This window comes from Phoca vitulina, unplaced genomic scaffold, assembly GCF_004348235.1.
Source record: "Phoca vitulina isolate PV1807 unplaced genomic scaffold, GSC_HSeal_1.0 scaffold24, whole genome shotgun sequence".
In the NCBI taxonomy this organism is placed as follows: Eukaryota; Metazoa; Chordata; class Mammalia; order Carnivora; family Phocidae; genus Phoca; species Phoca vitulina.
Window position 1 is genome coordinate 18,323,722 of NW_022589727.1, and position 26,627 is coordinate 18,350,348.

At 45.6% G+C, this 26,627-nt stretch overlaps 1 protein-coding gene across 1 annotated transcript in view; it reads right to left on the reverse strand.

Annotated features, from left to right (window-relative positions):
- The window catches only part of LAMA3 (laminin subunit alpha 3), a 254,797-nt gene that overhangs the window by 145,415 nt on the left and 82,755 nt on the right, over positions 1–26,627 (reverse strand). Inside the window, exons 9-12 of the mRNA XM_032421296.1 lie at positions 24,810–24,900; positions 22,593–22,724; positions 21,207–21,269; positions 14,120–14,254 (exon numbers count right to left, since the gene is read on the reverse strand). Of these exons, the coding sequence (XP_032277187.1) occupies positions 14,120–14,254; positions 21,207–21,269; positions 22,593–22,724; positions 24,810–24,900 (421 nt within the window). The remainder of the gene's footprint in view (positions 1–14,119; positions 14,255–21,206; positions 21,270–22,592; positions 22,725–24,809; positions 24,901–26,627) is intronic.

The following is a 26,627-nucleotide window of genomic DNA, read 5'->3' on the forward strand; positions in this document are numbered from 1 at the left end:
GTTCTTCCCTGGGTCTCCAGCCCACCAGCCTGCCCTGCAGATTTTAGACTCGCCAGCCCCCACAATCATGTAAGCCAATTCCTTAAAATAAATCTCTCCCCATACACACACACACATACACACACACACACACACCTACATCCTATTGGTTCTGTTTCTCTGGAGAGCCCTGATTAACATAAGCTCTTTCTGCTATTTCTGTCTTAAAGGTAAGTGAATACAAAAACACTGGCCCAGTGCCCTAACCAGCCCAGCCATGGCAGCTCCAGCCAGCATAATGTGGGGGACATGGCCCCTGGCTCCTTGGGCCACAGATGTTGTCCAGGGAGCCTCAGGAAACACAGTTACCCTCCAGAGGTGAAAACAAAGACCCAGGCTTAAAGGCACATACATTGTTTTAAATCACGAATTCCTCAATCTGGCATCACACGTCTCACTTCAATCCAGCTAGCAGGGACAGCTGCCAAATACCAAACCCAAACGTCAACACTGGTAGCCCCTCCTCCCTCTTGGAAATACTATAATGTCTTACAAACACTTTCATGCTGCTCTTTGTGTCAGTCCAGGTCCTTTGAAGTTTCTGGAGTATTTTTACCTCTTGCCTCCTCCTCATTGTTTCAGCTTTAAGACATTTTTACCCCCAAAGAGTATAAAAACTAAGGACAGTAAAGCTCCAAAGGGACAGGAGTGTGTCTGTTGTGCTCCCCAATGTCTTCCAGCATCACATACAGCCCTGGTCCCAGTATATGTTCCTATTTGTTCATTGAAAGACTACATAACTACTGAAATCTTCCTGAGGTCCACCCTGTGCGGGCATGCATTCCCTTACTGAATCCTGCAGCATTGCCAAGAGACAGGTATTTTATGAGTAACGCCGTCCTCTTCATCAGTAAAGAAGCTCATCGGATGAGATGAGGCTTCCCCGACACCATGTAAATCACAAGGTAAACATTGCTCCTTATTGCTTCCAGGATGCAGACACTGCCCAGGACTTTGGAGCTTTTCCTTCTGTTGGAAAAGCAGGCTGGCACCTTCTCCAGTCTAAGCCACAAAGCCGGCAGCTGGTAACACAGCACCTGCTACCACCCACCTTTCTGGTTACCTGGGCATCGGGCAGATTCAATCTATAGAAAATTCTCAGGTTTCTTCCAACCAACCACCTCGATATTCTCCTAGACAAAAACTGAATTACAAAGTGAAGGGCCAGTTCAAGACCCAATTGCACTGAACGTGGCTTCAGACTTCTCCCCACACCCAGCCCTAGGGTTTTGTCTCCCCTCTTGGGTAAGTGGGGAGGGGTCTCCTGGGAGCATCCTGAGCCATAAACCTTCCCTGCAGCAGCATCCATCATTAGCTGGGCCCATTTGGCCTCTTCTCTTATTTGGTTTGTCTGATTCATGGGACTATGCTGACAGGAAGAAGGAGGTTAATCTTGCACTGGCAACCTATTTATAGTTTTCTAAGGAAAGATCTGTCACCACAACCCAAGGACTACAGCAAACTCCAATAGGGACAGTTCCTGGCCCTGGGTCAGGTCAGTGTGGTTGAGGTTTGGGGGCAGCTCCACTTGGCACCCCTTCGGTTCCTAGTCATGGGAGAACCACTTGTTTCCACAACCCACACCTTCCTAGCCTCTGTTCTAAGTGCTGACTAGTTGCTGCCCAGCAAACTGTACCAGGGAAGGAGGGGAGAGGGAGGAGGAGAAGCATGAAGGACAGGAAAACAGGAATGAGGAATGGAGGGGAGAGGAAAAGCTGGGGGTGTGGTGGGAGGAGGAAAAGGGGGGAGTAAACCCCCCCAAATGACCAAGTTAACTGAGAGAATTACAGTTGTATGCTGTAATTGAAGATAAAGAGGTGAACCAGATATCAACATAAACACAAGTTTTAAATACATATAGACAATTCTCCAATGGGGTCTCCTATCTATGATTTGACTTTCACCTATGAAAAAGAAAACTGCAGGGCACTTGCGTGAGTCGAAATTAAAATAAGAATACGGCACTGTACTTAGAGAAGTCTGGAGCAAATTAAGTTAAGGCGAAACATGAATGCAGAACCGCTGTTGGCAAGAACAACTTAGAAGGGTTTTAAAATTCCTCCTCAAGAAGATTTTTTAAATCTTTGAAACAATATAAAGCAAAGCCATAAGAACATTTTTTTGGCTAGAATATACTGGACCATCTGATGCAGCATTTGGGGTCATGTTGATTTTATTCTAAAATTCAGTGGCCAAGCAATCAGTTTTGTCTTAAGAAAAAAAATATCAGATATTAAAATACTGTGTTGGACCTCACTGTTAGACTAAGCTCAGATTTCAGTGAGTCTGAGTCTCAGGCACTAGCCGCAAAGCCGCCCCCAAGGGAAAACTGTAAAAAGATCACAAAAGCTGTTAGAAAAAGGAAAGAGCAAGAGAAGAGAGACTATCACAGACAGAATTCTTCCAGAACCTAGCGGTCCAAATGGAACCGCAAGCTTCAAGGTGCACGCTTACACCATGCCAGGAATACGATGGATGGTGCATTTCCTGCAAAACTTGGCAAACAGTGGTGGTAGGCTCCTCTGAGGCTGGATGTGCTCTGGCAGGGTCCACTGAGACAGGACTTGAGGTGATCTGCTCCCTCTCACCCCCTGCTGGAGTTCCAAAGCCTGAACAACGCTTTCTCCCGCAAGGGCATGGGACTAGTGTACCCAGTGAACCTGCCCCTCTGCCTCATTATGTGAGCCTTTCCCTCCACTTGAGCCACGACTTTGAACCACAGCCAGAACCCAAAAGAGGCTGGCCGCACACAGTCACCCAGGGAGCCAGGGAGCACCTGCTCCTCTCCCCCAGCCCCTCTCTGCAGCCCTCGGCACACCTTCTCAGCCTTGTGTTTTCGTGGTCTGCCTTTTGGCCAGTGAGCTCAGATGACTTTGGTTGACCTTTGGAAGCAGAGCTCCAAACCAGCTGTACCAAAAATATAAATGAGAAGATACATTCTTATTTTTCTTAAAACCAGACTCTATCATTTAAACAAGGAATGTTGCATCATGCACAGTGGCTGATCGAAGAGTTTTCATGTCAAGTGTCATCTTCTTAGGAAAGAAAGATGCTACAGTTAAACCTCATAGGTCTTCCTAATCTCTTAGAGGACTGGTCACTTTGGGGAACTAGGTTTTCTCCGATTGCTGATGATTTTAGCAACACACAGTTCTGCCACCCTGTTTCGGTTACGGCATCCTGATTTTTGCGGTGGCAGGACGGGGGTGGGGGTGGGGCAGCTCTTCTCCTTCCTCCATCCGCGCTGTTCAGACTATGGACTTCACTGTGGTTCCCTGGATGTGGGGAGACTCGGGCTTGGCCAGTCAGAGCATGGAATGCCACGGCCATGGGCTTGGTTCAGGAATGGGCACAGGATCCAGTCAGAACAGACTTGGCCTGGAGGAATGCACGCTCTTTTCCCTAGACTTGAACCTGGAAGGATGAATGTCAGTCTGGTCAGGCTGCTGTAATAAAATACCATAGGCTTGAACATTCTCACTGTTCCAGAGGTTGGGAAGTCCAAGAGCAAGGTACCAGCTGCCAGCAGATTCGGTTCCTGGGCACTCTCTTCCTGGCTTTCGGACAACTGCCTTCCTGCTGTGCCCTCACATGGCAGAGAGAGTGTCTGTAAAACTCACTGGTGTCTCTTAGAATGACACCAACCCTATCAGATCAGTGTTCCAACCTTTGACCTCATTTAGCCTTAATTACTTCCTTACTCCAAATACAGCCACCTTGGAGGTTAGGGCTTCAACGTATGAATTTGAAGGGGACACAATTCAGTCCACAGCGACGTATGTCTAAGAAGTGTCAGCTACCATCTTACCACCGCCTGAGACCTCAAAATGAAGCCAACCTACAAGAGAGCAGGCTTGAGAGATAGAGAAAAACAGACCCTGCCAACATCTTTTGAGGATCAACCTGTTCCTGAAACCAAATATGCCCAGAACTATTCAATCACAGCCAATAAATTCTTTTTGCCTTAAGCCCGTTTAGGTTAAGTTTTCTGTCACATGAAACTATGGAGTCAAAATTGACGCTTTAATCACCAAAATGTTCTCATTTTAAAAGTACTCTTACCAAATAGTGCTCTTACCAAAATGTATGATGTATCTTCCTTCCTCCTGAAACACATATTCAGACATAATTTCACGACTACACCGTGATCCAGAGCCATTATTATGGTATTCATATCCTTATTCCAATTTTTTTTTTTAAGATTTTTTATTTATTTATTTGACAGAGAGAGACACAGTGAGAGAGGGAACACAAGCAGGGGGAGTGGGAGAGGGAGAAGCAGGCTTCCCGCCGAGCAGGGAGCCCGATGCGGGGCTCGATCCCAGGACCCTGGGATCATGACCTGAGCCGAAGGCAGAGGCTTAACCACTGAGCCACCCAGGCGCCCCTCATATCCTTATTCTAGCAGTGACGTCTTCGGTACCTCCTGAGTTGAGGAGGATTATCTGCTCTTCATCAAATGGTCCCAAGCTGCTATATGGCCTCAGTTTCACGTCTGCTTTGGTTTCTTCCCTTACTGTCAGTGTGTTGTCTTAGCAATCTTCCCCTCCCTTCTAATTTTATGTTTCTAATTCACCATGGGTGTGCCTTAGAAAACAACCAAAGTTAGCACAATTATTAAAAAAAAAAAAGAGGCATAGGTAAGAGAGGGCCTATGGGATTCTTCTAGTAGTGAAATGCATGGATTTTAGCACAGATCTTTGGAAGTGTCCTTTTTCACTTTACAGAGGCAATGGGGGTTGAGGGGTCTTATTGCCTTGTTCTCTCATTTTAGCTCCAGATGCATGAGCCAGATGAACAAATTCCATCTAGATGGAATAATACTGTACTGCTGTTCAAAGAATGAGGGCATATATTTAAAAAGTCATTTTTTTTAAGTGGGAAAAAAATGACCAGGGATGCCTGGGTGGCTCAGTTGGTTAAGCGACTGCCTTCGGCTCAGGTCCTGATCCTGGAGTTCCAGGAATGAGTCCCGCATCGGGCTCCCTGCTCGGCGGGGAGTGGGCTTCTCCCTCTGATTCTCCCCCTCTCATGCTCTCTCTCTCTCTCTCTCTCTCTCAAATAAATAAATAAATAAATAAGAAAAAAAATGACCAGAGTTTGAGGTTTATTATAGAAATCCATGTTTCAATAGGCAGAGCATTAAAAATAATCACAGCTCCTATAAGCAAATCAGAATCATGGCATCCCTTTAAGGAAACTGTGCAGATTAAGCCACATTAAGGTGCAACTGAATGTCATATAATTCATGTATTGAAAAAGCACAGCTCCTGCTGTAATTAAACCCGTGGCTCTTTTCGACTTCACTCAGTGCTGGTGATTATCCCCCTGCACCTACATGAATACACTAGCAAGTTCTAGGCTTTTCAGCACTCTCTTAGGTAAGAGAGCAATCATTAAGTCAAAACCCAGTTTAAGGTCAAATCTCAGGACATTAACATTTATATCCTCCTTCCTTCTTCCTGGGTTTAAGGCAGAAGAGTAAAGGAAGACTACGGATTAAAGATGAAACAGGGGGGCACCTGGGTGGCTCAGTTGGTTGAGCGGCTGCCTTCGGCTCAGGTCATGATCCTGGAGTCCCGGGATTGAGTCCCACATCGGGCTCCCTGCTCAGCAGGGAGTCTGCTTCCTCCTCTGACCCTCCTCCCTCTCATGCTCTCTGTCTCTCATTCTCTCTCTCTCAAATAAATAAATAAAATCTTTAAAAAAATAAAATAAAATAAAATAAAATAAAGATGAAACAGGGGATGCATCTCAGATGAGTTCCTCATGCCCTTTGGTCCTTACTCCTGTCCTATAGAGAAAGTATAAAAGATAAGACAGAGTGGTTGCTTGCCCCCTGAACAGGTTTAGGAAGGAATTATGCAATGTAAACTGGCCCAGGTGAAACGGATTTATCAGATGATTGCTGCAATCTACTGAGCAACAGTTTCCAGGTGAAAGAGGGATCCTAAATTCACCCAAATACTCCATGATTTTCAGACAGTAACTATTTGAAAGTCTGAAGCCACAAAACCAAAGAGTAGAATGAAAGAAAAGTGACCAACTACTCAGAATCATAGACAAAATCCTCCAGGATTACATAACACAGTAGCTTTCAAATTTTTTTTAGCTACATCCACAGTAAAAAATAAATTTTATGATGTACTGTATGGTGACTAAAATAACATAATTTAAAAAAATAAAAATAAATTCAAAAATTTTTTAAAAAGAAATAAATTTTACACTGTAACCCAATAAACAGGCTACACATACACAGAGATTGACAGATGATAAAGATGTAGAAACAATGATATTTATTATTATAGGAGATAACTACGAACAACAAGAACTTTGCAAAACAATTCTTTACTGCTTAGAATGCATATTCTATTCTATTCTATTCTATTCTATTCTATTCTATTCTATTCTATTCTATTCTAATTCTATTTCATTTTAATGCTGGTCCATACTCACTGAATTGATTTCTCCGTGCACTGATGGTGACCTGCAGTGTGAAAAATGCAGTCTGGGAAGCACAGTCCTCATGCTTTTTGAGGTCTTGGGACCTCTAGCTGCTGCAGATATGAAGGAAGAGAATATAATTCCTAAAGGTACACCAGGGTGAGGGTGAAGAAATGTGGTGTTACTCATCACCCTGCAACTACCTAGCTTTCCCTGCATCTCAGATTAGTAAAATAGGTAATTTCAATTTCTTTTAACTCCAAAATTCCAATGCATATCATTTTATCACTGTTGTAAATAAAATACCAGGAGAGATGGGCGCAAATTTCCAGAAAGATAAGGCTGATGTGTGTCTGGAGAGGCAATACCCTGCTTTCATGTGCTGGATTCCCCCACCCGTATCTTTTTGAAAAAGAGGTTTATTGAAATATAATTCATATACCATACAATTTATCCATTTAAAATGTACAATTCAATGTTTTTTAATGTATTCAAAAGGTTGTGCAACCCTCAGCACAATCTAATTTTAGAATCATTTTTGTCCCCCCCAAAAGAAACCCCATACTCATTATCAGTCAATCCCCATTGCCCCATCTCCGCCGCCCCACCCACCTCGACCCCAGCCCTAAGCAACCACTAATCTACTTCCTGTCTCTATGAATTTGTCTGTTCTTGACATTTCATATAATGGAATCATGCAATATGTAGTCTTCTGTGACTAGCTTCTTTCACTTAGCATCACGTTTTCAAGGTTCATCCAAGTTGTGGCATGTATCCATACTTCTTTCTTTTTTTCCCAATAATATTCCATAATATGGAGAGACTACATTTTTATCCATTCATCAGCTCATGAACATGTAGCTCGTTTCCCCTTCTTGGCTACTCTGACTAATGCTGCTTCAGACATTGGTATACAAGCTACTGTGTGGTTGTGTGTTCTCATTGCCTTTGGATATATATCTAGGAGTAGACTTCCTGGATCATATGGTAACCTTAGGCTTAACATTTTGAGAAATAGCAAAACTGTTTGCAAAATGGCTGTATCGTCGTGCATTCCCACTAGCACTGTAAGGAGGGCTCAAATTTCCCCACATCCTTGTCAACCTTTGTTACAGCTTGCCTTTATAGTGGATAGGAAATGGTATTTCATTGTGCTTTTAATTTGCATTTACCTAATAACCGATGATGTGGAACATCTTTTCATGTGCTTATTGGTCCACTGTAGATCTTCTTTGGAGAACTATTTATTCAAATACTCTGTCCATTTTTTAATTAGGTTGTCTTTTAATTAGAGTGTTATAAGAGCTCTTTTGATATTCTTGATATTATATATCTGTGCCTTATCAGACACATGATTTGCACATGCTTTCCTTCATTCAATGGGTTGTTTTTTCACTTTCTTGAGAGTGTCCTTTGAAACACAAAGGTTTTTGAAGTCCAGTATCTGTTTTTTTTCTTTTGTTACCTGCGCTTTTGGTGTCAAATCTAAAAAATAATTGCCTAACCTAAAGTCACAAAGATTTACATCTATGCTTTCTTCTAGGGGCTTTACAGGCTAAGCTCTTATATTTGGGCTCTTGATCCATTGGGGTTATTATTGGTATATGGTATGCTGTAGAATCCACTCACATTTAATGTTGTTATTGATACAGTTGGGTTTACTTCTGCCATTTTGCATTTTGTTTTCTACATGTTTTGTATCTTTTTGTTTTGCTATTCCCCTTTTATTGCCTTCTTTTGTATTAAATGAATATTTTCTAGCATCACATTTTACTTCCTTTAACGTTTTTAATTTTTTGTTATTGTCTTAGTGGTTGCTCTAGAAGTTGCAAAATACATCTTAAAAGCATCTACTTCAGATTTATACTAACTTAGTTCCAGTGACATATAGACCTTACTCCTACATAACTCCATTCTTTCTCTGCTTTTGTGCTGTTATTGCTATACGTATTATGTCTAAATATGTCAAAACCCAACAATACATTGTTATACTTATTTATATAATCTATATCTTCTAAAGAAGCCAATAGAAGAAAAGAGAGAACATACATATATATAGAGTATCTTAATAAACTTTCTTATTTATCCTTTCTGGTTCTCTTCATTTCTTGCCATAGATTTGATGTCACTTCCTCATTCGAATTCGTAGCTTTGTTCTCACCCATCTCCTTTGTGCTATTATTGTTAAACATATTACATTTCTGTACGGGATAGGCATACACACACACACACACACACACGTGTGTGTGTGTTTATGTATATATATGCTATGTATGTTATAAGCCCACCTAACATACATACGTGTATGTGTGTGTGTGTACAGTCTTGTGCAATTTCTTTTAAAATCAATCAAGACAAGAAAGGATAAAAAATATGCAATTATACTATATTTTGTAATACTTACTATTATGGACTGAATTATGTGCCTCCCAAATTCATATGTTGAAGCTCTAACCGCTGATGTGACTGTAATTGGATACAGGACCTTTAAGGGGGTAATTAAAGTTAAATGAGATCATAAAAGTGGGGTCCTAATCCTACAGGACCGATATTCTGTTTAAAAAGGCAGAAATATCGGAGATTTCTCTCTCTCTTTCTTTCTGCCCACACAGAGAGGAAAGAACATGTGAGGATACAAGGAGAAGGCAGCTGTCTGCAAGCCAGGAAGAGAGTACTCACCAGAAATCAATTTTCTAGCACCCTGATCTTAGAATTCTAGCCTCCAAAACCATGAGAAAATGAATGACTGTTGTTTGGGCCACACAGTCTGCAGGATCCTGTTACGGAAGCCCAAGCAGACCAATACACCTACCTAATTACCTTTACCAACACTCTATATTTGCAGGTGGACTCCAACTACTGTCTGGTGTCACCTGCTTTCAGCCTTGAAGAACCTCCTTTACTATTTCTTATAAGGCAGGTAGGCTAGCCTCAAATTCTCTCTTTTTGTTCATCTGGGAATATCTTTATTTGGATTTCATTTTGAAAGATAATTTTGATGGATATAAAATTCTTGGTTGACCAAATTTTACTTTCAGTTCTTAGACTGTGTGGTCCCACTGCCTTCTAGCCTGTGTTGTTTCAGATGAGAAATCAGGTGGCATTCTAACGGATGCCCTGGCTTGGACTGAGTCATTTTTCTTTTGCTCTTGCAAGACTTTTTTCTGTCTTTCAACATTTAAACCATGAAGTCTGAGTAGGCCTCTCTTTGCAGGTATCCTGCTTGGAATTCATTAAACTTCTTCAGTGTGTAGATTGTTTTTCATTAGATTTGGGGAGTTTTCTGCCATTATTTCTTAGACTACGTTTTCTGGCCCTTCCTCTGTCCTCTCTTTCCAGTACTCCCATTACATGGATGTTGGTGCACTTTGGTGTCTCCTGTTTCTCTGAGGCTCTGTCCATTTATCTTCATTCTTCTTTTCTCTGTTTTTCAGACTGAATAATCTTTATTGATCTGTCATCAAGTTTGCTGATTCTTCTGCTGGCTCAAATCTACTACCAAATCACTTTGATGAATTCTTCATTTCAATTACACTTTTCAACTCCAGAATTTCCATTTGGTTCTTTTATACAGTATCTATCTCTTCATTGATATTCTCCATTTGATTAGACATTATCATTACACTTTCCTTTAATTCATTAAGCATGGTTTCCATTACCTCTGTACATATTTATAACAGGTATTTTGGTCACAGCGAAATCTACCATCTGAGCCCATTCAAAAGCTGTTTCTATTGGCTGCTTTTTACCTGTGTATGGGTCATACTTTCCTGATTCTTTGCATATCTCTCTTTTTATTTTTGAAAACTGGACATTCTAGGTGACATATTATAGAACGCTGGCTACCACCAGAATTATTCTTTGTTTGCTTAGTTGGTTGGTTGTTTAATGATGTGGATGAATTAGTTTTGCAAGGCCTGCTTCCCCTCCAATGTCCAGCCTCTGATGTTCCCACTCAGACGTTCCCCCTTGTGTTTATCTGCTGGCCTGGTTACCCCAGCGGCACCCCTGGGTCCATACAAGCAACTGATTGGTTGAACGTTGTGCTTGAACCTGCTTGTCTAGTCAGATTTTTACCCTTTCCCATTGCATATGTGTATAGCTTGGAGGCTGCTACCACAGTGTGGAGAATTCACATTTTCCCCTTACATTCAGCCAGGGACTACTAGTTTCGATTCTTCCTCTCTGGTCACTCCTGAGAGGGTACAGACTTGGGCACCACACAGTTCTAGATAACCAGCGATGACTAAGGTATCCTTTTAAAGCCTGGTTCCTTAGGAGTTACCCTGTGTCAGAGCAGCTTGTTTGGTCAATGTTTGATTAGAGGTTGTGCTTAAATCCCTTCTGCCAGTGTGGCTACGACCCTAAGGTAATGGATTTGTGCGCAGCATGGGGATGTTTCTGAGTCTTCCCCCCCGATCTGATTGGACTCCTCCTGAAGAGGTGAGATCTAGCACGCACACACAACCTTCCCAACCTGCAGACTTATCTGTGACATCAGAAGGGCTCTTCTTGGCTGAACTTCCTCTGATTCTCTCTACTAAACTTCCCGCTGCTCTGCCATCATGCTTATACCAGAGCTACCAGCCTCCTCGTAATTGCTCCACACCAGAATCTACAATGTTTTCTGCAACACCCTCCGGCCCCTTCTGTTAAAATAATTCCCTCAGATAGAGCTTCCAAACTCTTTATCATTATGACCTCCCTGTCCTCCAGGCTGTGCAGAGCTCCTGGACCACCAGACTTGAAGATGAGGACCCACTCTTCCTGGCATGACACCCCTGCTCTATGAGCAGGCAACGGGCATAGGAGTGGTAGCTCCTGGTCATCTCAGCTTGCCTCTCCTAGCTTGGGACCTCCACTCTATGAGCTAAATGGGGTGCAGGTGATCGGGTTCTAGTATTTTCAGCCTGCAGGGCTTGGTGTAGAGTCTCCACCATACAGGTGGGGCTGGGTGGAGAAAGAGAAGACATGGTCCTCTCTGCTGAGCCTGCCTGGAATAGAGCTTCTATAACACAAGCCAGGGGGCAATGAGAAATGCCAGCAGCCTGCCCCTCCTCGGGTGAAACTGTAGCCCCAGAACAGGAATTTAGAAGAAGGTGAACCCCCATCTTCTTGGCTGTCCATGCCCAGGGCAGAGCTTCTACAACACACAGTTGGGGTGGAGGGGGTAACGGAGCTCAAATGTCAGACTTGATCTTACCGATATTTAGATTTTTTTAAGTAAATGTTTCTTCATTTGCTCTTAGGACAATTTCCAGAGATTTTAAATGATTATTAAAAATTCTTTACCAGCTGAAGTTTTGTTTTGTTGGAGAGAGGGTCCCACTGAGCTCCCTACTCTGCCATTCTAGAAGTCCCACCTTCCTCTGCTCTGTCATGAATACACCTTTGTATTTTCTACCTGTCTTAAAATGAATTAGTTCTAGTAGTGAAGAAGTGTGGAAAAAAGAGCATTCTTAAAATTAATGTATTACTCTTCACCTTTATATCCATAGACACAAAGGCACAATCTGACAGCCTTGCTCAAGGGAATGACTAGGTTGGAATATTTGTAATTCATTCTAGCAGAATGAGGCTGGAGTTGGGGCTGATAAGGAGGAGGAAAAAAGAAAACCTTTGGGATACTTTCAACCACAAGCATGGCAGCTGAAGCAGAACTAACCTGAATGTCAGCAGATTAATAGAAAATTAACATGAGACATTCTGTCCACGCCTTGCCCCCAAACAGCTTACGTCTACAATATAATTGGGGGAGTGTCGACAAAACAAAGAGCAACTAGAAAATGCTTGCCTGTTACAGGAGGGGAGTGAGATAAACTACCTGGCTGCCCCAACCCTTCTCCTGCTTTTGGTGAAAAGACCTCATTTTCACTGCTCATCGTCTTGCCTTCTCCCACCATGAGCTCCTCTGGGCTTGGCCCTCATGGACAGCTGAAATGGAGGGTCTCCACTCCCTCTCCCTCCCACTGGTTCCCCACGTGGGGTTTCCAGCTTAAAACAGAAATGTAATCATCCCCAACTTGTGCACGGAACTTCATGATTTAGGATATCTTTCCACAGAAATAATACCAGGAGCAAGGGCGAGGTTACCCTGCAAGACTGTGGAGCCAGTTGAACAGAACTTGCCTCTAGTAGGATTCACACAATTTGAACATGAGCATCACCCGTACTGATATTTCCATGGGAAACGTATTGGGCATTCCAACCACTAATACTGAATTTCTCTGGTTGAGGGTGAGCTTCTGTGGCTCCCAGTGGCAAAGGCTGAGACAGCTGCAGCAGAGGATAGAGGTCTGTGAACAGAGTGCGACAGGGGACCAAGAGGAGAAGGAAGCCGTTTCCTTTTCCATACAAGTTAGTGCTTCCCAGGCACTAAGAGCTTCACAGTCAGTGTGTCTGTAACCTGCACGATTACGAGGCAATTGAGAAAAAGAGGGGCTAAGCAACTTGCCCCAAGGGACACCTAGTACGAACCCGGTGCTTCACCACTTTAGCCTCCAGCTCCGGGAGTGGGGAAGGTCGGCCCTGCCTGCACCTGCCTCCCTGGTTTTCTAGCGACTGACGTGGCAGATGAGATTGCTCAATACTGACTGTAGCTTCCAACTGTGCTCAGGGGCTGGCAAGCTCCAAACAGCACTTTCCAGATTCTCCTGGAGCTGGGTTCTGGATGTCTGGATGCCAACTTGGTTTTGCAAATAATTAGTACTCAAATAAGATTAGAAAGGTGGAAGTGAAGAGAAGGCTGCCTTCCGCACCTACTGAGCATTTCCGCAGCTGAGCCCCATCTAGCTGCCCCCGGACCAAGCGATGGCTGTGGAGGCAGCAGGACTGCAGTCCTTCTGTCCTGGAGCTGTGCTACCGCAATCCTGGCTTAACGCTCAGCCTTTCTATTGGGAGCCTCCTTGGAAGCCCCGCCTGGAGCCTGCCCTCCAGCCCTTAACGACTGAGCTGAGCACCTAAGGACCGAGAGCAAGTCCCTGTCTGTTTATAACACCCGGAGGGGTATTCAGTTCCTGCCTTGAGCCCCGACCGGTAATCCTCTCTTCTTCTCTTCCCTCCCTTTCCCTGCTGGGGGAAGAAAAACGGCAGGCAGTGGATCGGGAGGCAGAGGAACACTTGGACAAGTTCATTCATTCATTCGTTCATTCACCCAACACTCTCTACATTCGTCTTTTGCTCTAGGGACTGGGTCAGACACCTCCTCTTCCCACCTTCCATCTCCTTCGGTGACTCTTACCAGGACACAGAACAAGTAGTGGGGAGAAGTTAGTGGTTTCATGCTTGCTGGTCCCTTTCCCTGGAATCCCACCTCCTCTCCTCATCTGCCCGGCAGGCTCCTAAACACTGTTCAGCTACCATGTCCTTTCCAGAGTCAGGATTCCCACCCGGGGAAGCTCCAGAGCCCATGTGCTTACCACCGGGGAGGAGGAGGAGTAGGGTGGGAAAGACAAAAGAAGGGAGGTGACATGGCCCAGGTAGGGGGACAGTCACCTATAACATGCATATATAAGCCAGGGGCTCACTGGCTAACCTTCAGGCCACACAGCTGTGCCAGCAAGTGCCTCCACATTTCCTCAAGAGGAAACTGACCTCGAGGGACGGACGATCACTGTGCTGTGCGCTGCCCCCTTACCTTGGCAAATAGGGAATGAGTAGAAACCCAAGCGGCAGGCATCACACTGCGGGCCCTCGACCCCAGGGCGGCAAAGGCACCTTCCGTAGGCATCACATATTTGGGGGAGAACGCCTTCCAAGTCACAGTCACACCCTGCAAGGAGAAAGGACTCTCAGAAGGGGGCCTCCAGTCTCCTTCCTTTCTCAGTTCCTGCCTTCCCTCGGGTGTCCGTCATGGAAACATAGATATAAGGAGTCATCTGTGCCTTCTAGACACCCTTGACCGAGAACACTACACGTTAAAGGGAAATAAACAAACTTGAAGGAAAGGTCTGGGATGCCATTAAGAAACATCTAGGGTGGGCACTCGTTTGCAAAGCAGCTACAATCTTTCAACATCTACCCCTGGGGAAATACTTTGCTTTTTTTTCCAAATCAGAGCCTTATGCAGTAAAACTTCAATTTAATAGATTCCTATCTCACGACCATTAACGTATTTTACCAAATTAACATATTTCTACCTTCCACCATTTTTTAGAAGAAAAGAAACTAACATAAATTCAGCCCTACTATGTGCCAGCCGTGGCTTTCAGGGGGCTACGCTTGAGTTGTCTTGCTTAACCCTCCAGGCACAAGGCCTTCCCCGCAGCCAGGCTGCTTCCTATCCCTCCAACCACCACTTCCCTGCCTCAGGACCTTTGCTCTGGCTGTTCCCTCTGCCTGTAATGCCCTCTCCTGGTTCTTTCTCGTCCCTTAGGTCTTAGTTCAGAGTCAACTCCTAGGAACACCTTCCCCAACCCATCTGCACGAGCAGGCTCCCTCTTTCCTTCTCCTCTTCTCTATCTTAGCTGTGCTGGTCTTTCACAACACTTTTTTTTTTTTTAATTTTATTTATTTATTTTGAGAGAGAGAGAGAGCATGAGCGGAGGCAGAGGTAGAGGGGGGGAGAGAATCTCAAGCAGACTCCACGCTCTGTGCAGAGCCCAGCATGGGGCTCCATCCCAGGACCCTGAGATCATGACCTGAGCTGAAACCAAGAGTCGGACGCTTAACAGACTGAGCCACCCAAGCGCCCCTTTCACAACACTTTAATTACTGAAATCACTTAATGGCCTCATGACTTGTGCTTTGACCCATAGAAGCAAGTGAAAGTGCTCTGGTGTGACTTCTGAGCCCAGGTCACAACAGGTTTTGCAGTTTCCATTCTCACTTTCCAGGAACCCTGAGACAACTGTGTGAGTCCACAGGAAAGAGAAAATTTGACTGTCAGTTACAGTCTGGGCATTAAAACCAAGCATTGGAATTCAATAAGATACTTGGACTTTACATTGGCTTCAAGGCCCGAAGAATCCTGATTTACAACCACCTATAAACAGAAAAGAAAGCATCTAGTACCTATGCATTTTTTTAAGTTGTTTCTGAAATTCACTTTTCAACACTTCTTCTTCCTTACCTAGCAAATCATCCCACACAGAGTCAGAAACCTGGAGGCCCCCCTCACGGCTCCCTGACCCTCACTTCCCCATACCTCACCATCAGGTCATAGTGATATAGCTCAGGAAAGTCTCTGGAATCTTCCCCTGCTTCCAGAGTTCTAGAGCCTTTGTTCAGGGCCTCATCCTCGTTTGTCTAGATTATTTTGAGAGCCTCCTAACCAGGCTGACTGCTTCCCATCTTGCCCCTTCCAATCCATTCTCCATACCGGTGTCGAGAGTGATCTTTCTAAAACACCAACCTTCTCATACCATTTTCCAGTTTAAATTCCTCAAAGGTAACACAATGCCTTCAGGACACAATGTAACGTCTTTGACATGTGTGACATCGTAAGCCTAGGAAAAGCGTCCCTTCTCAAGATGCTTTTCTGACACTTGCCGTACAATGGTCACCATAAAGATACAAATCTTCGGCGTCCTCCATGGAAATGGCGCCCCTGCAGATGGGGTGCAGCCGCGCCCTTCAACCCACACAGCCGAGCCTGGCTGCCGGCTCTCGTCTTTCCCTAATCCTCTCCCCTTCCTGAACTTCTCCCCCCTACCCCTGACAGCCCCAGTGACCTACCTGCCATCCCACTCCTGCCCCCATGCCTTCTCTCAGCTGTCCCTCTGCCTGGCTAACTCCGTCACGCCCCACGACTCAGCGCCGTCTCCCGCTCTGGGGAAGCTCTCCCACAGCTCCCACCCTCCTCCTTCCTGCCTGCCTCCCTCCCTCCCTTCATTCTGTAAGGACGCCCCTCCTGCTGGCTTCCCCAGCTCCGTGCTCTCGCCCAGGCGTAGTGTTAGCTCCTGCTGTTTTAACAGTTTACCTGCCTGTGTCTTCCCCAGGAAGGAGCTTCCAGGGAGCAGGGAGTGTGCCTAGTACAGAGGAGGCACTTAGGGAACGTTTAATGAATGAAAAACACACTCAATATACTCTTGAATACGTTCAATTCTTTTTAGTAAACACCACTCCTTGAATTCTATTGTATAGGCATCCACACAGAGCCTCCAACGGAGATACCAGGATTTTCCTGTCCGTCTTTAAGCCTTATCTGACACGTCTCTGTGACAACAGCGACTGGCTCACCTGCCAAGCAGATGACATGCCTGGCCCCGGGGAAGGACACAGCCAGGGAAGCATGTCCTAGCGGCTGTGGCCCCCACCTCTGAGTTCCCATGGTGAGCATGTCCTCCAGCCCCAACCACACTGACCTCAAAGCTCTGGCAAAGGCAAGTAGCTAATTATAAAGTGACTGGGGGGGACTCAAACCCTTTTCATGATATTTGTCAAGAAACCTCCTGGGTATCCATGTCTTCAGGCCCCATGGGCGGCTTTACATAATCATCCCCAGATCGCCTCGATCTCCTAGGTCAAGTTTCTGCAGCTGCTGTTTTGCTGGTCCCCACTGTTTGTTTGAACTTGGAGGCATAAATGTGTGCACGCGCCTAGAGTGTATGTTTTGCATACGCTGTCGTTTTCAAAAGGGAGCCCCTGAAGATGTGTCCGTGATACACTGACTTCCTAGAAATAAATCTTAAGTGGATATAAATGATCCCTTGGACCCAGAAAACCTCAATGATATCCAAGGTCATGAAATATAATGAAAACAACCTGAAAACATTCTGATCTGCAAAACTGCTCTGTTCTTTTGCTTCAAGTCATCCTGTCTGGAACTGAGCATATGGATTTTCCAGTAATGTGGTTCTCAATCTTGGCTGCACTTCCGAATCTCCTGGTAAAATACATTGCCTGGGTACAGAATCCTAAACCCTGAAATTCTGATATAATCTCACAATCTGTAAAGTATGGTCTGAGAACCAAATCCATCCTGTTTTAGTAAATAAAATTTTACCGGGACACAGCCAAGATCTTTCATGTACATGCTGTCTACGGTCGCTTTCCTGGTACAACAGCAACGTTGAGTATTTGCAACTTCACCTACAAATCCAAAAATTTATCATCTGACCATTTGGGGGAAACGGTTTGTCAACCCCTAAATGGGATTTCCAGTAACGAGAGCAGTGGTTCTTAACAAGAGACATACATCAGAATCATCTGGAAAACTTGTTCAAAATACAAGCCTGGACCTCATTCTGGAAAACTAATCTGGGGTGCTACAGAGGAATTTCTACTTTGTAAAAGCAAGGGATTCTAAAACACAGCCCTGTTTAAGAACCACTGTACTTGGGGTGCCTGGGTGGCTCAGTCGGTTAAGTGTTTGTCTTCAGCTCATGTCGTGATCTCAGGGTCCTGGGATCGAGCCCCATGTTGGGCTCTGTGCTCAGCGGGGAGCCCGCTTCTCCCTCTCCCTCTGCCTGCTTCTCCCCCTGCTTGTGTTCTCTCTCTCTCTGTCAAATAAATAAATAACATCTAAAAAAAAAAAAAAGAACCACTGTACTAGAAAACATGGAAACATGAAACACCAATGGGCCTTAATGAATTAAAATTCTCAGGGGTAGGAGGGTGCTCAGTATTAGCCAGTGTTCTGCACCTTCTGATGTTTGAGCTTCTTTTTGTTTTGCTTTTAAGATTTATTTATTTGAGAGAGAGAGAGAGAGCAAGCATGAGTAGGAGGGGCAGAGGGAGAAAGAGAGAGAATCTCAAGCAGACTCCCCGCTGAGCAGGGAGTCCGAGGTGGGGCTCGATCTCAGGACCCTGAGATCACGACATGAGCTGAAACCAAGAGTCAGATCTTCAACCAACTGAGCCACCTAGGTGCCCCAAGATGTTTGAGCTTCTAATGTTCACTGCTGGGAGTCAGGCCCCAAAGTGTGTGTTTTTAAAATGCAATAACAAAAGACCAAATTGAAGTGATATGTGTGCATTCAAATTCCCAAAGAGATCTTACTGCATTCTTTGAAACTTCTTTTCCCTGAGGTGGTGTTCTAAGACTTCCCTTGTATTTTGTAACAGATGTCTGAACATCCCTTCAAATTCAATTAGATTTCTTCCCCCGGCGCTGCCCCCGAAAGTCACCGCCAGTCTACTTGGGGAGAAAAAGGAATTGAATAACAAAAGGATTACTGGAAACAGTAAATGGGAGGTCTAAGACATTCTTGTGGAAGAAAACCCAAGATGTGTGGTGTAATCAAGGCTCAAAAGCTGAGTTCCACTCTAGTCAATGAAGAAACATTAAGGAAACATTTGCAGACAGCCACTATGGTCAGGATACCACCCGCTACGGGCAGGGTAGATACTGTGGGAATTAGAAGCATAGCTGCTGTCCTCAGGGACCAAGTGTCTGGTAAAGGCTTCCGACAATAACTCCGCATAATGACACAGAGCACCGTGGTTTGGCCAGAGGAGCTGGCTGTGCGCAGGTGAGCCCTCTGTGCTGCCCCCAAATCCTACGACATTCCCCAAGCCCATTCTCTCCCCCACATCCCAGGATGACTCTTTCATACCTTCTATCTCTTCAACCCCACAGCTTCCTCCCCAACCTCACCTCCTGCCCTGACCTTGATACTTATTTCACAGAGAGAAAAAAGGAACAGCCAGAAGAGAGGGTCCCTAAGTTCCCATCACCGCGTCGGCCTGTCCCTCCCCCAGCCCCGCACTTCGCCTTGTCTTCTGCAGCCTTTCCCGCCTCAACAAATGGCACCTCTTCCTCCTGTTTGCTCCATCCAGGAGCCTCGGAGTCACCGCAGTGGCCTCTCTCTCTCTCATATCCCACTTCTAGGCCAGCCACCCCCTGGCAGGCCTTGTTGGTTCTAACTTCAGATTATACCCACAATCTGTCCTCTTCGTGTCACCTCCACCGACACCTCCTGGGTCCGAGCCACCATCACCTCTCCCTCACGGATGATCGCAATAGCTTTCCAGGGCATCTCCCTGCTTCCTCTTTTCTCCTCCTACAGCTGGTTTTCAACACAGTAGCCACAGAGTTTCGTATGCAACATCATTTCTCTGGGCAAACGGTCCTTGGCTCCTCTCTCATTGAGAATAGAAGGTTATGTCTTTGCAGCGGCTGACAGGGCCCTGCCATCTGGTCCCCGGCACTTCCCTTTACCTCTCTTGCCTGTGCTCACTCCGCTTTCACAGCCCGGTCTCCCGTTTGTTCAGTGAACACCCCAGCATGCGTCCCGAAGACTTCACACTGGCTCTTTCCTGGCTCTGGATGCTTGTCCCTAGACACCTGCAGAGCTCACCCCTCACGCCCCCAGGTCCTTGCTTATCTCCTCAATGAGGTCCCCCCTGACGACCCTATTGAAATCTGCAAACCTCACATTCCCCCCTCTCTCTCAGACTTACATTCTGCACAGCACTCATGGCCCAGGCTGCCGGCAGCACATCCCTTGAGCTGCTATATTGTTGCAGAAGAAATGGAAGTCTTCTGTGGAAAAGAGCTCTCTAGAGACCATCTTCTTGTCTGGTCCCAAGTGCCCCTTCTCTGCCCACCCACACCCTGGACACACCAGGAGGAGGGGCAGGTGTGCTCACACACCCCTGGTACTCACTCCCTTCCCCCGTCATGTGACCGTCAGGCTATTGGCGCCCTGGAGGGGGTGAGAAGCAAGCTCAGTGGGTGAGGTCAACACGGTCCAGATGGGGCACAGTCATGGGCTGTGCGCGCGTGCTGTGCCCGGATGTTGGAGCAGTGTGCCTTCCTGAGTGCATGTGTCCCTGCGTGCGCTATTGTGGGCTTACCTAGAACACCGCCCCCAGCTCCAGAATCAAACCTCAAGACCTAGAATATTCCTCGTATGGGTTAGTTTATATCTACGATGTGAAAGGCTCCCCCGCCCCTTAAAAGTAGCACCCTTGTGCAGGACACAACCCTGCATATCATAATCTAACATATTAGAGATCTCATTTTTTAGCAGTTTGTATATTATTTTTGTTATTGTATGAGTCCCTCCACTGGAATATAAGCTATAGGAGAGCGGGGGACTTTTCTCTGTTCTGTTCGCTGACAAGTCCCCAGCAGCCAGAATGGTGCTGGACACGTACCAGGTGATCCTAAAACACGTGCAGAATGAGTGATGAGGCACGTGTAGCACCCACACCCTCTCAGCACTCACCTCTCTACCCCAAAGGCTGCTCCCTGCACACCTCTGCCCAGGGGAACCTGTCTGGCTGCCGGAGCTCCTCAGCCTCCCAGCGCACCAAGCCCCAGAAGCAGCCCTCCGTCAGTGGCAGGTAACTGAAGTTATCCCGTCAGCTGGGATAATGCCGAGCGAGTTCTACGTTGTCTCCTAGAGTTGCCCAGAGGGATGGAGCTCCAGGTGCTATGAGGACCTTGCTTGCTAATGCCTCTTCATACCGGATCCCTTCACTCCCTGACTCACCCCCTTACTGATGTCTCCTGGGATCACCTCCAGAACCGACTGCTTGGGCTCAAATCCTTTCTCAGGGTCTCTGTACGTAGACCCCAAACAAGACAATAGGCAACTGACTGCCACTGGAAGTTTCTGAGCAAGCAAGTGACATACACTTCAAACTCTGTTTAGTCTCCTTAATCAGGGAGCATCATGCAAAAGACAGACTGGCATAGAGAATGATACCTGCAAGGCGCCCGCCAGGCTGCACTAAGGAACACTTGAACTTGGGCATAGTAGCAGGCATAGGAAGTAGGAAAATAATATGGAGCACATTTCCACTGAAGTTAAACCAAAAGAGAGGGTACTTGCCTTTTATATCTCCAGCTACTGGATCTTCTGGACTTGGAGTAGAAACAGGGAAAATGGGAATTCCTAGAAAAATCGTTTTTAAAAAAATACAGAGAAAGATTAAAGAGACAGTAAAGTAAAATATTAAATCGCATGAACTAGAAAAAAGCCCTTCTAACTTCGTGAAAAGTAGCATGTGGAGCCTAATTTAGAGAAAGGCAATACTGCTATATTGAACATGCAACTGAAACCAGAGTGGTCAGACATTCTGATTTGTCTGTCAAACGAACAGAAATGGATATTTTGTGCTCACAATAGCTATGTCTCAGGCTAAGCAGGGACAAGCTTGGTTTTTTTAATGTAAAATTGAGAACAGTTTTTTTAATTTTTTTTTCAAGTTTTTTTTTTCCCCATAAAATTTGGTTTATGCCATAAAATTGTTTCAGGTTTCTTTTTGTCACTAAAAAAGCAAGTGCAGTTTCTGCTTAGCCTGTATCTAATAGTTACAGATTCTAAGTGGATTGAGCTTCAATTCAGTGTTAACTGAATACTGCTGCTTAAAAAATTAGTTTCTTTAAATATAAGATGATCATGTAATTCATCCTCCAAACTAGGCTACTGGATGGTGAAAGTGGGAGCTAGTTTAATGATTCCCCTGGGACAGCAGGTGTGAGCCAGGACATAAAATCACCCCATTCACATGTGTCCTGCCCCCATGTCCCTACAACACACGATGCTTTCCCTGCCCCACAAAGCTGGGAATGCAAGAACCAATTCAGCAAGGGGGGGGAGGGGGTTGAGACAGTGTTTCTTTGTCCTAACACAAAAGTGCAGTTTTTACACTTTAGCGGAACAAACAGAACCATGGCTCTTGTTACAATTTGCAGGGCTGCTTTCAGACTCTCCTGTTTCATGTTCTGTGGTGCTTCTACCAGATACCTATTTTCTCTCTCCGAGATGCTGAGACATTCCCTCCGATCACTGCAGTAGGGGAGGTGGGGGCCCACGGTAACCTGGCCGATGGCACAGTGGGCAAGGGGCAACACATCCCCCAGCCACCCAAAACACTGACACACACTATGTGTGTGCACACGGACATCTGGCACCCTTGACACTTCTTCCAAGTTCTTTTGTGAAGAGAAATCACACACACGGATCACTGTTTTCTGACCTCCTGGGATGGCAGTCCCTATGGTACAACCTAACCTAATCATCGGGCACAAACAAGATTCTAAAATGTAGTCATATAAATGTTACGCTCTGAACTTCTGCAAACCCTTTCATGGGAAGACAGCCTATGTGGTCCCGTGTCTGTGGCGCCTCCACCCTGCCCGCCGTGCCCTCGGGTGTGAATGCACCGGCTACGTGCCAGGAACGGACGCCTCTCCACCTGCCGGGGCTACTTACGCAGGCAAAAGGGGAAGTGATAGTATCCAACTGCACACTTCTCACAGTCGTCTCCGCGGAAATTCGGCTTGCAGGTGCAGCGGCCTGAGCCCGGCTCGCAGGCTTCCGCGTGCTCGGGGTTACAGCGACAAGCTAGGAGAGGCGCAGCCGTCAGTGTGCTCAGGAAGGCGGCCCTGTCCCCAGCATCTCTCACGCAGTGTGTACTACTTTCCTGTTGGCCCCTGGTTATTCTTGAAAGGGCACAACCTGTTTTCCACTTCATACCTGCTTAATCGTTTGCATCGACCAAACCCCAGGGACCCTCAGAGATAAGCTTTAAAAGGCATCCACGCTGAGTTATCGAGAATACAGTTTATTACACTGAGCACTGTCCGGCTCATGCACCGGAAGCAAGGTGTGCACAGACTCCAATCAGAGGGGCTGGGGGGGGCGGGGGTGGTGCTGCAGCCCCTGGTAGGTCTGCTGGGCACAGCCCCCCGCTCCCCCTCCCCCGGGCCACAAGCCAACTGTGAATGTCCACGTGGTGGTCATCATTACCTAGGTGCGATGTGGTCATGAGTGCAGGATGCGCAGACATTGATATATAACATGTGGACAGCACAGCAAGATTGTGCCCATAACCCAAATGTTAGATTCCAGTGACAGGACTTACTGAAGGCAGTTTTGCAACCAACACAACTGTTAGGTTTGCATTCCAGACAGACATACTTGGGGTACAAGAGGCTTGGTAACCCCTCCCTTGGGAGCTTCCCCTGACCTGGCAAGTCCTGACCCTGGACAGCAAAAATACTGTCAGAACACAGCGAAGTACATGCCCCGTGAGGAACTGGGAAGCTGGGGAAGCTGTGGGCAGCAAGCATCACCCCAGGCTAGCTTCTTCTGGTGTCCTTTGCTTAACTTGCTTAGGACTGATGCATCCTGTGGATTCTCTATGCTGTCTGTAACATCTTTACAAGACTGCAAGACCACTTCAGTGATGAAGAAAGAACCTAGAACAGTCATGGAGAGCCGAGAATCACCGAGAACAGTGATTCCGGGGAACGGATTCATGATGCATTCACCATGTCCTGGTCTCCTTTGCTAAGGCCTGTTCTTCGTGGGCCCAAGAAAAGTGATGGACATACCTTGTGGGATGATGTGGGAGAGGGAGGGAAAACAGGAACACTCCTTGAACAAGGATGAATGCCCAACAGAGAGGCAAATCAGAGTTCACACATTCTTTGGGCTTTGATGCCCTCCAATGTTAATGATATGATGAGTGAATCTGGGGGGACAGTGGGCACAGCGGCCAACTTCAGGCCTGAACTGTTTCCAACGGTGACAGCCAGAGAGCATAAAACAGATGACACAGGTAAGGCAAAGTCCATAGTCTGACCTGTGACTGATAATTCCCCAGGGAAAACCCGGGGGCATTCTGCTCTATCATGGATGCAGTATGGCACAGAGCCATCAGACAGACAGGACCTGGATCCTGGAGCTACCAGTTAGTGGTTTTGGCAGCTGGGCCAACATAGTGAACTACTCAGAACCTTTGGTTTCCCCATATCTAAAAATGAAAATAATAATACAGTGTCCTAAGTTGGTTGTGATAATCACACATCTGTGACATTACTTCACAATGCCTTGCATACAGCAAGTGCCCAGTAAATCACAACTGTTTTAGATAGCATGACCATTATTAAATCCTTGTGAATCCTTGTGAAATCATTACTATGTTGTCCGGATGCTAATGCAGACAAAAATTTGAAATTATTGGAGATCATAGAAACATGTCAAAACGACAGAAAACAGAGGAACTATCATTTGTTAGATGGCTGGTGTGTGACAAGCCCAAAGCTTAGTGTTCCCCAGGTGCTTCTGACAGCATGTCATTACATCTTAGGGAATACGCAGGCACATCTCATTTTATTTTCGTCATTGTGCTTTGCAGATATTACGGGTTTTTTTATGAATTGAAGGTTGGTGGCATCCCTGCGTCGAGCAAGCCTATCAGCACACTTTTTCCAACAGCATTTGCTCACTTTGTGTCCCTGTCACATTTTGATAATTCTCACACTATTTCAAACTTTTTCACTATCACATTTGGAGCAGAATCAACAATGTGAAGAAAGAGGGAAGGAAGGAAACGACTAGCCCATCAGAGTTTAGCCCAATGAGCGCCCTGAAACACTATAATACAGACAGTCCAAGACACTCCAAGTCAAAAATGAAACTTACGGATGCAGCCGTGAGGGGCATCAACTGGAACACCATAAGGGCGGTAGAAACCGTTAGCACAGTTTTCACAGTTTATACCAGCTGTGTTATGCTAGAAAGAAATGAAAGAAACTTAGAAAGAAGAGTCCTGGAAAAGTCCATACTTTGTGTTATTCATCCAGTGAAACCATTTCAAAGTCAAAAAACTAAGCATTGACCTTGAGTCTCCAAGATTTACCACAGGGCACTGGCTTACAGGTGGCTCTGGATTTTTTTTTCCCCATTGAAAGAGGAAATGAGGGTCAGTTCCATGAACTAGACAGCCCGGGTTTTCCCTTCTACCCCAGAATCTGCTCCATGAAGCACCTGACATTTCAGTGAGGAAAAAATTCAAGAGCACTATGCTTCCTAGTTTCAATCAGAAGGAGTGAGTGGATAACAAATCATCCTTAGGTTTAACCCAGGGAATAAAGGGCCATGTGTGTATTTTTATCTTCCCCGATTTTGGAAGAGATCGCACACAAAGATTTTACTTGTGCTTTAGTCCTGAAACCATTCCCAACACTTCTGTTACGTGAATGGGAAATGTAGGTGCGAGTCTCATGTGCAGAGCTCATTTTAAAGTACAATACTAGGCAGGTTTTTTTATTTCATGGTTAATCCTTGTAATTGTCACAAATCAAATTGCCTGACATGCATCATCAGTTTCCAAGAACTGCACACCATGGATCTAACTCAAGTCTGCCTCTCTTGCTCTTTAACTTGGAAACAATTAGAAGGCCAGTGTTCTCTCAATGCAAAGGAAGGCAATAGGAAGTTAAAATGAAAACACAAATATAACACACTTTGATCCAAAAGGAGTCTACATAGAATCAGAGTGGAGAACAAAGACCCTTTTTTGAATCCTCTCCCCCATTTTAGATGGTTTTATTAATTACAGATTTTTATTTATTACCACTCCTTGTCCTGTGGGCTAAAATCTGAATTCACTTTAACACTGAGGTCTAAAACCGCACTGGCCACTTCTCTGACTTAACATTTGCATGCATAAACATTTGGGCAAATAAGGAACAGCTGTAGTCCACCTCTCTTCGATCAAGTGCCAATTAACCTCTCAACTCTATTGCTTGCCACTGTGACTCATAATAGACAGGACATCAGGTTGACCTTGGCTCCCAATTTTTCCCCATTGAAGAAGGAAAATTTTTCTGAAGTGGGCAGCCCCACCTCTCCCTTCTACCACAAATTTTGGTTAATAAAGCACCTGCCACAGAGAACTTATATTTTTAAGATGCAAAGAACAGCAACAAGTGACCAAAAGAGAGCCACAAATCACTGCGGATGGGATAGTGCCTGTAGTTTGCCTCCAAATCTTGAGTATTCTCTAGGACCCTCACCTTCCCCTGAGGGCAACGACACACCACTTTACCCATGGATACTATCGCCATGGCTGGACCAAGGCCAGATGGAGCCCGAGGACAGTGGTGGCTCCGTATTTCTATATAGGGGCTGCTGGAGAAGCAACCTCACTGGGAGGAACGGGTACCTGAATTTGCATTTGCCTGACACTTCACACAAGATGAGAAAACCTCAAACCAAGGAGTGAGGTGGGCGCTGATGGAATCTCTGCAGGAAATAAGCCTACTCCACCCCACTTACCCCTTCTTTTGGTACCACCTAGAGAGGCTTTCTCCAGAAGGCTCACCTAAAAACCCCAGGCTCTGATCATTGACAATAATCTAATTCCTCCAAGCATAACTTTTCCAAGATGCTTTTCCAAGATGCTTTTCCATCTCTCCCTTTTCCTCTCAATTCCTTGACCACATCTACAACACCGCT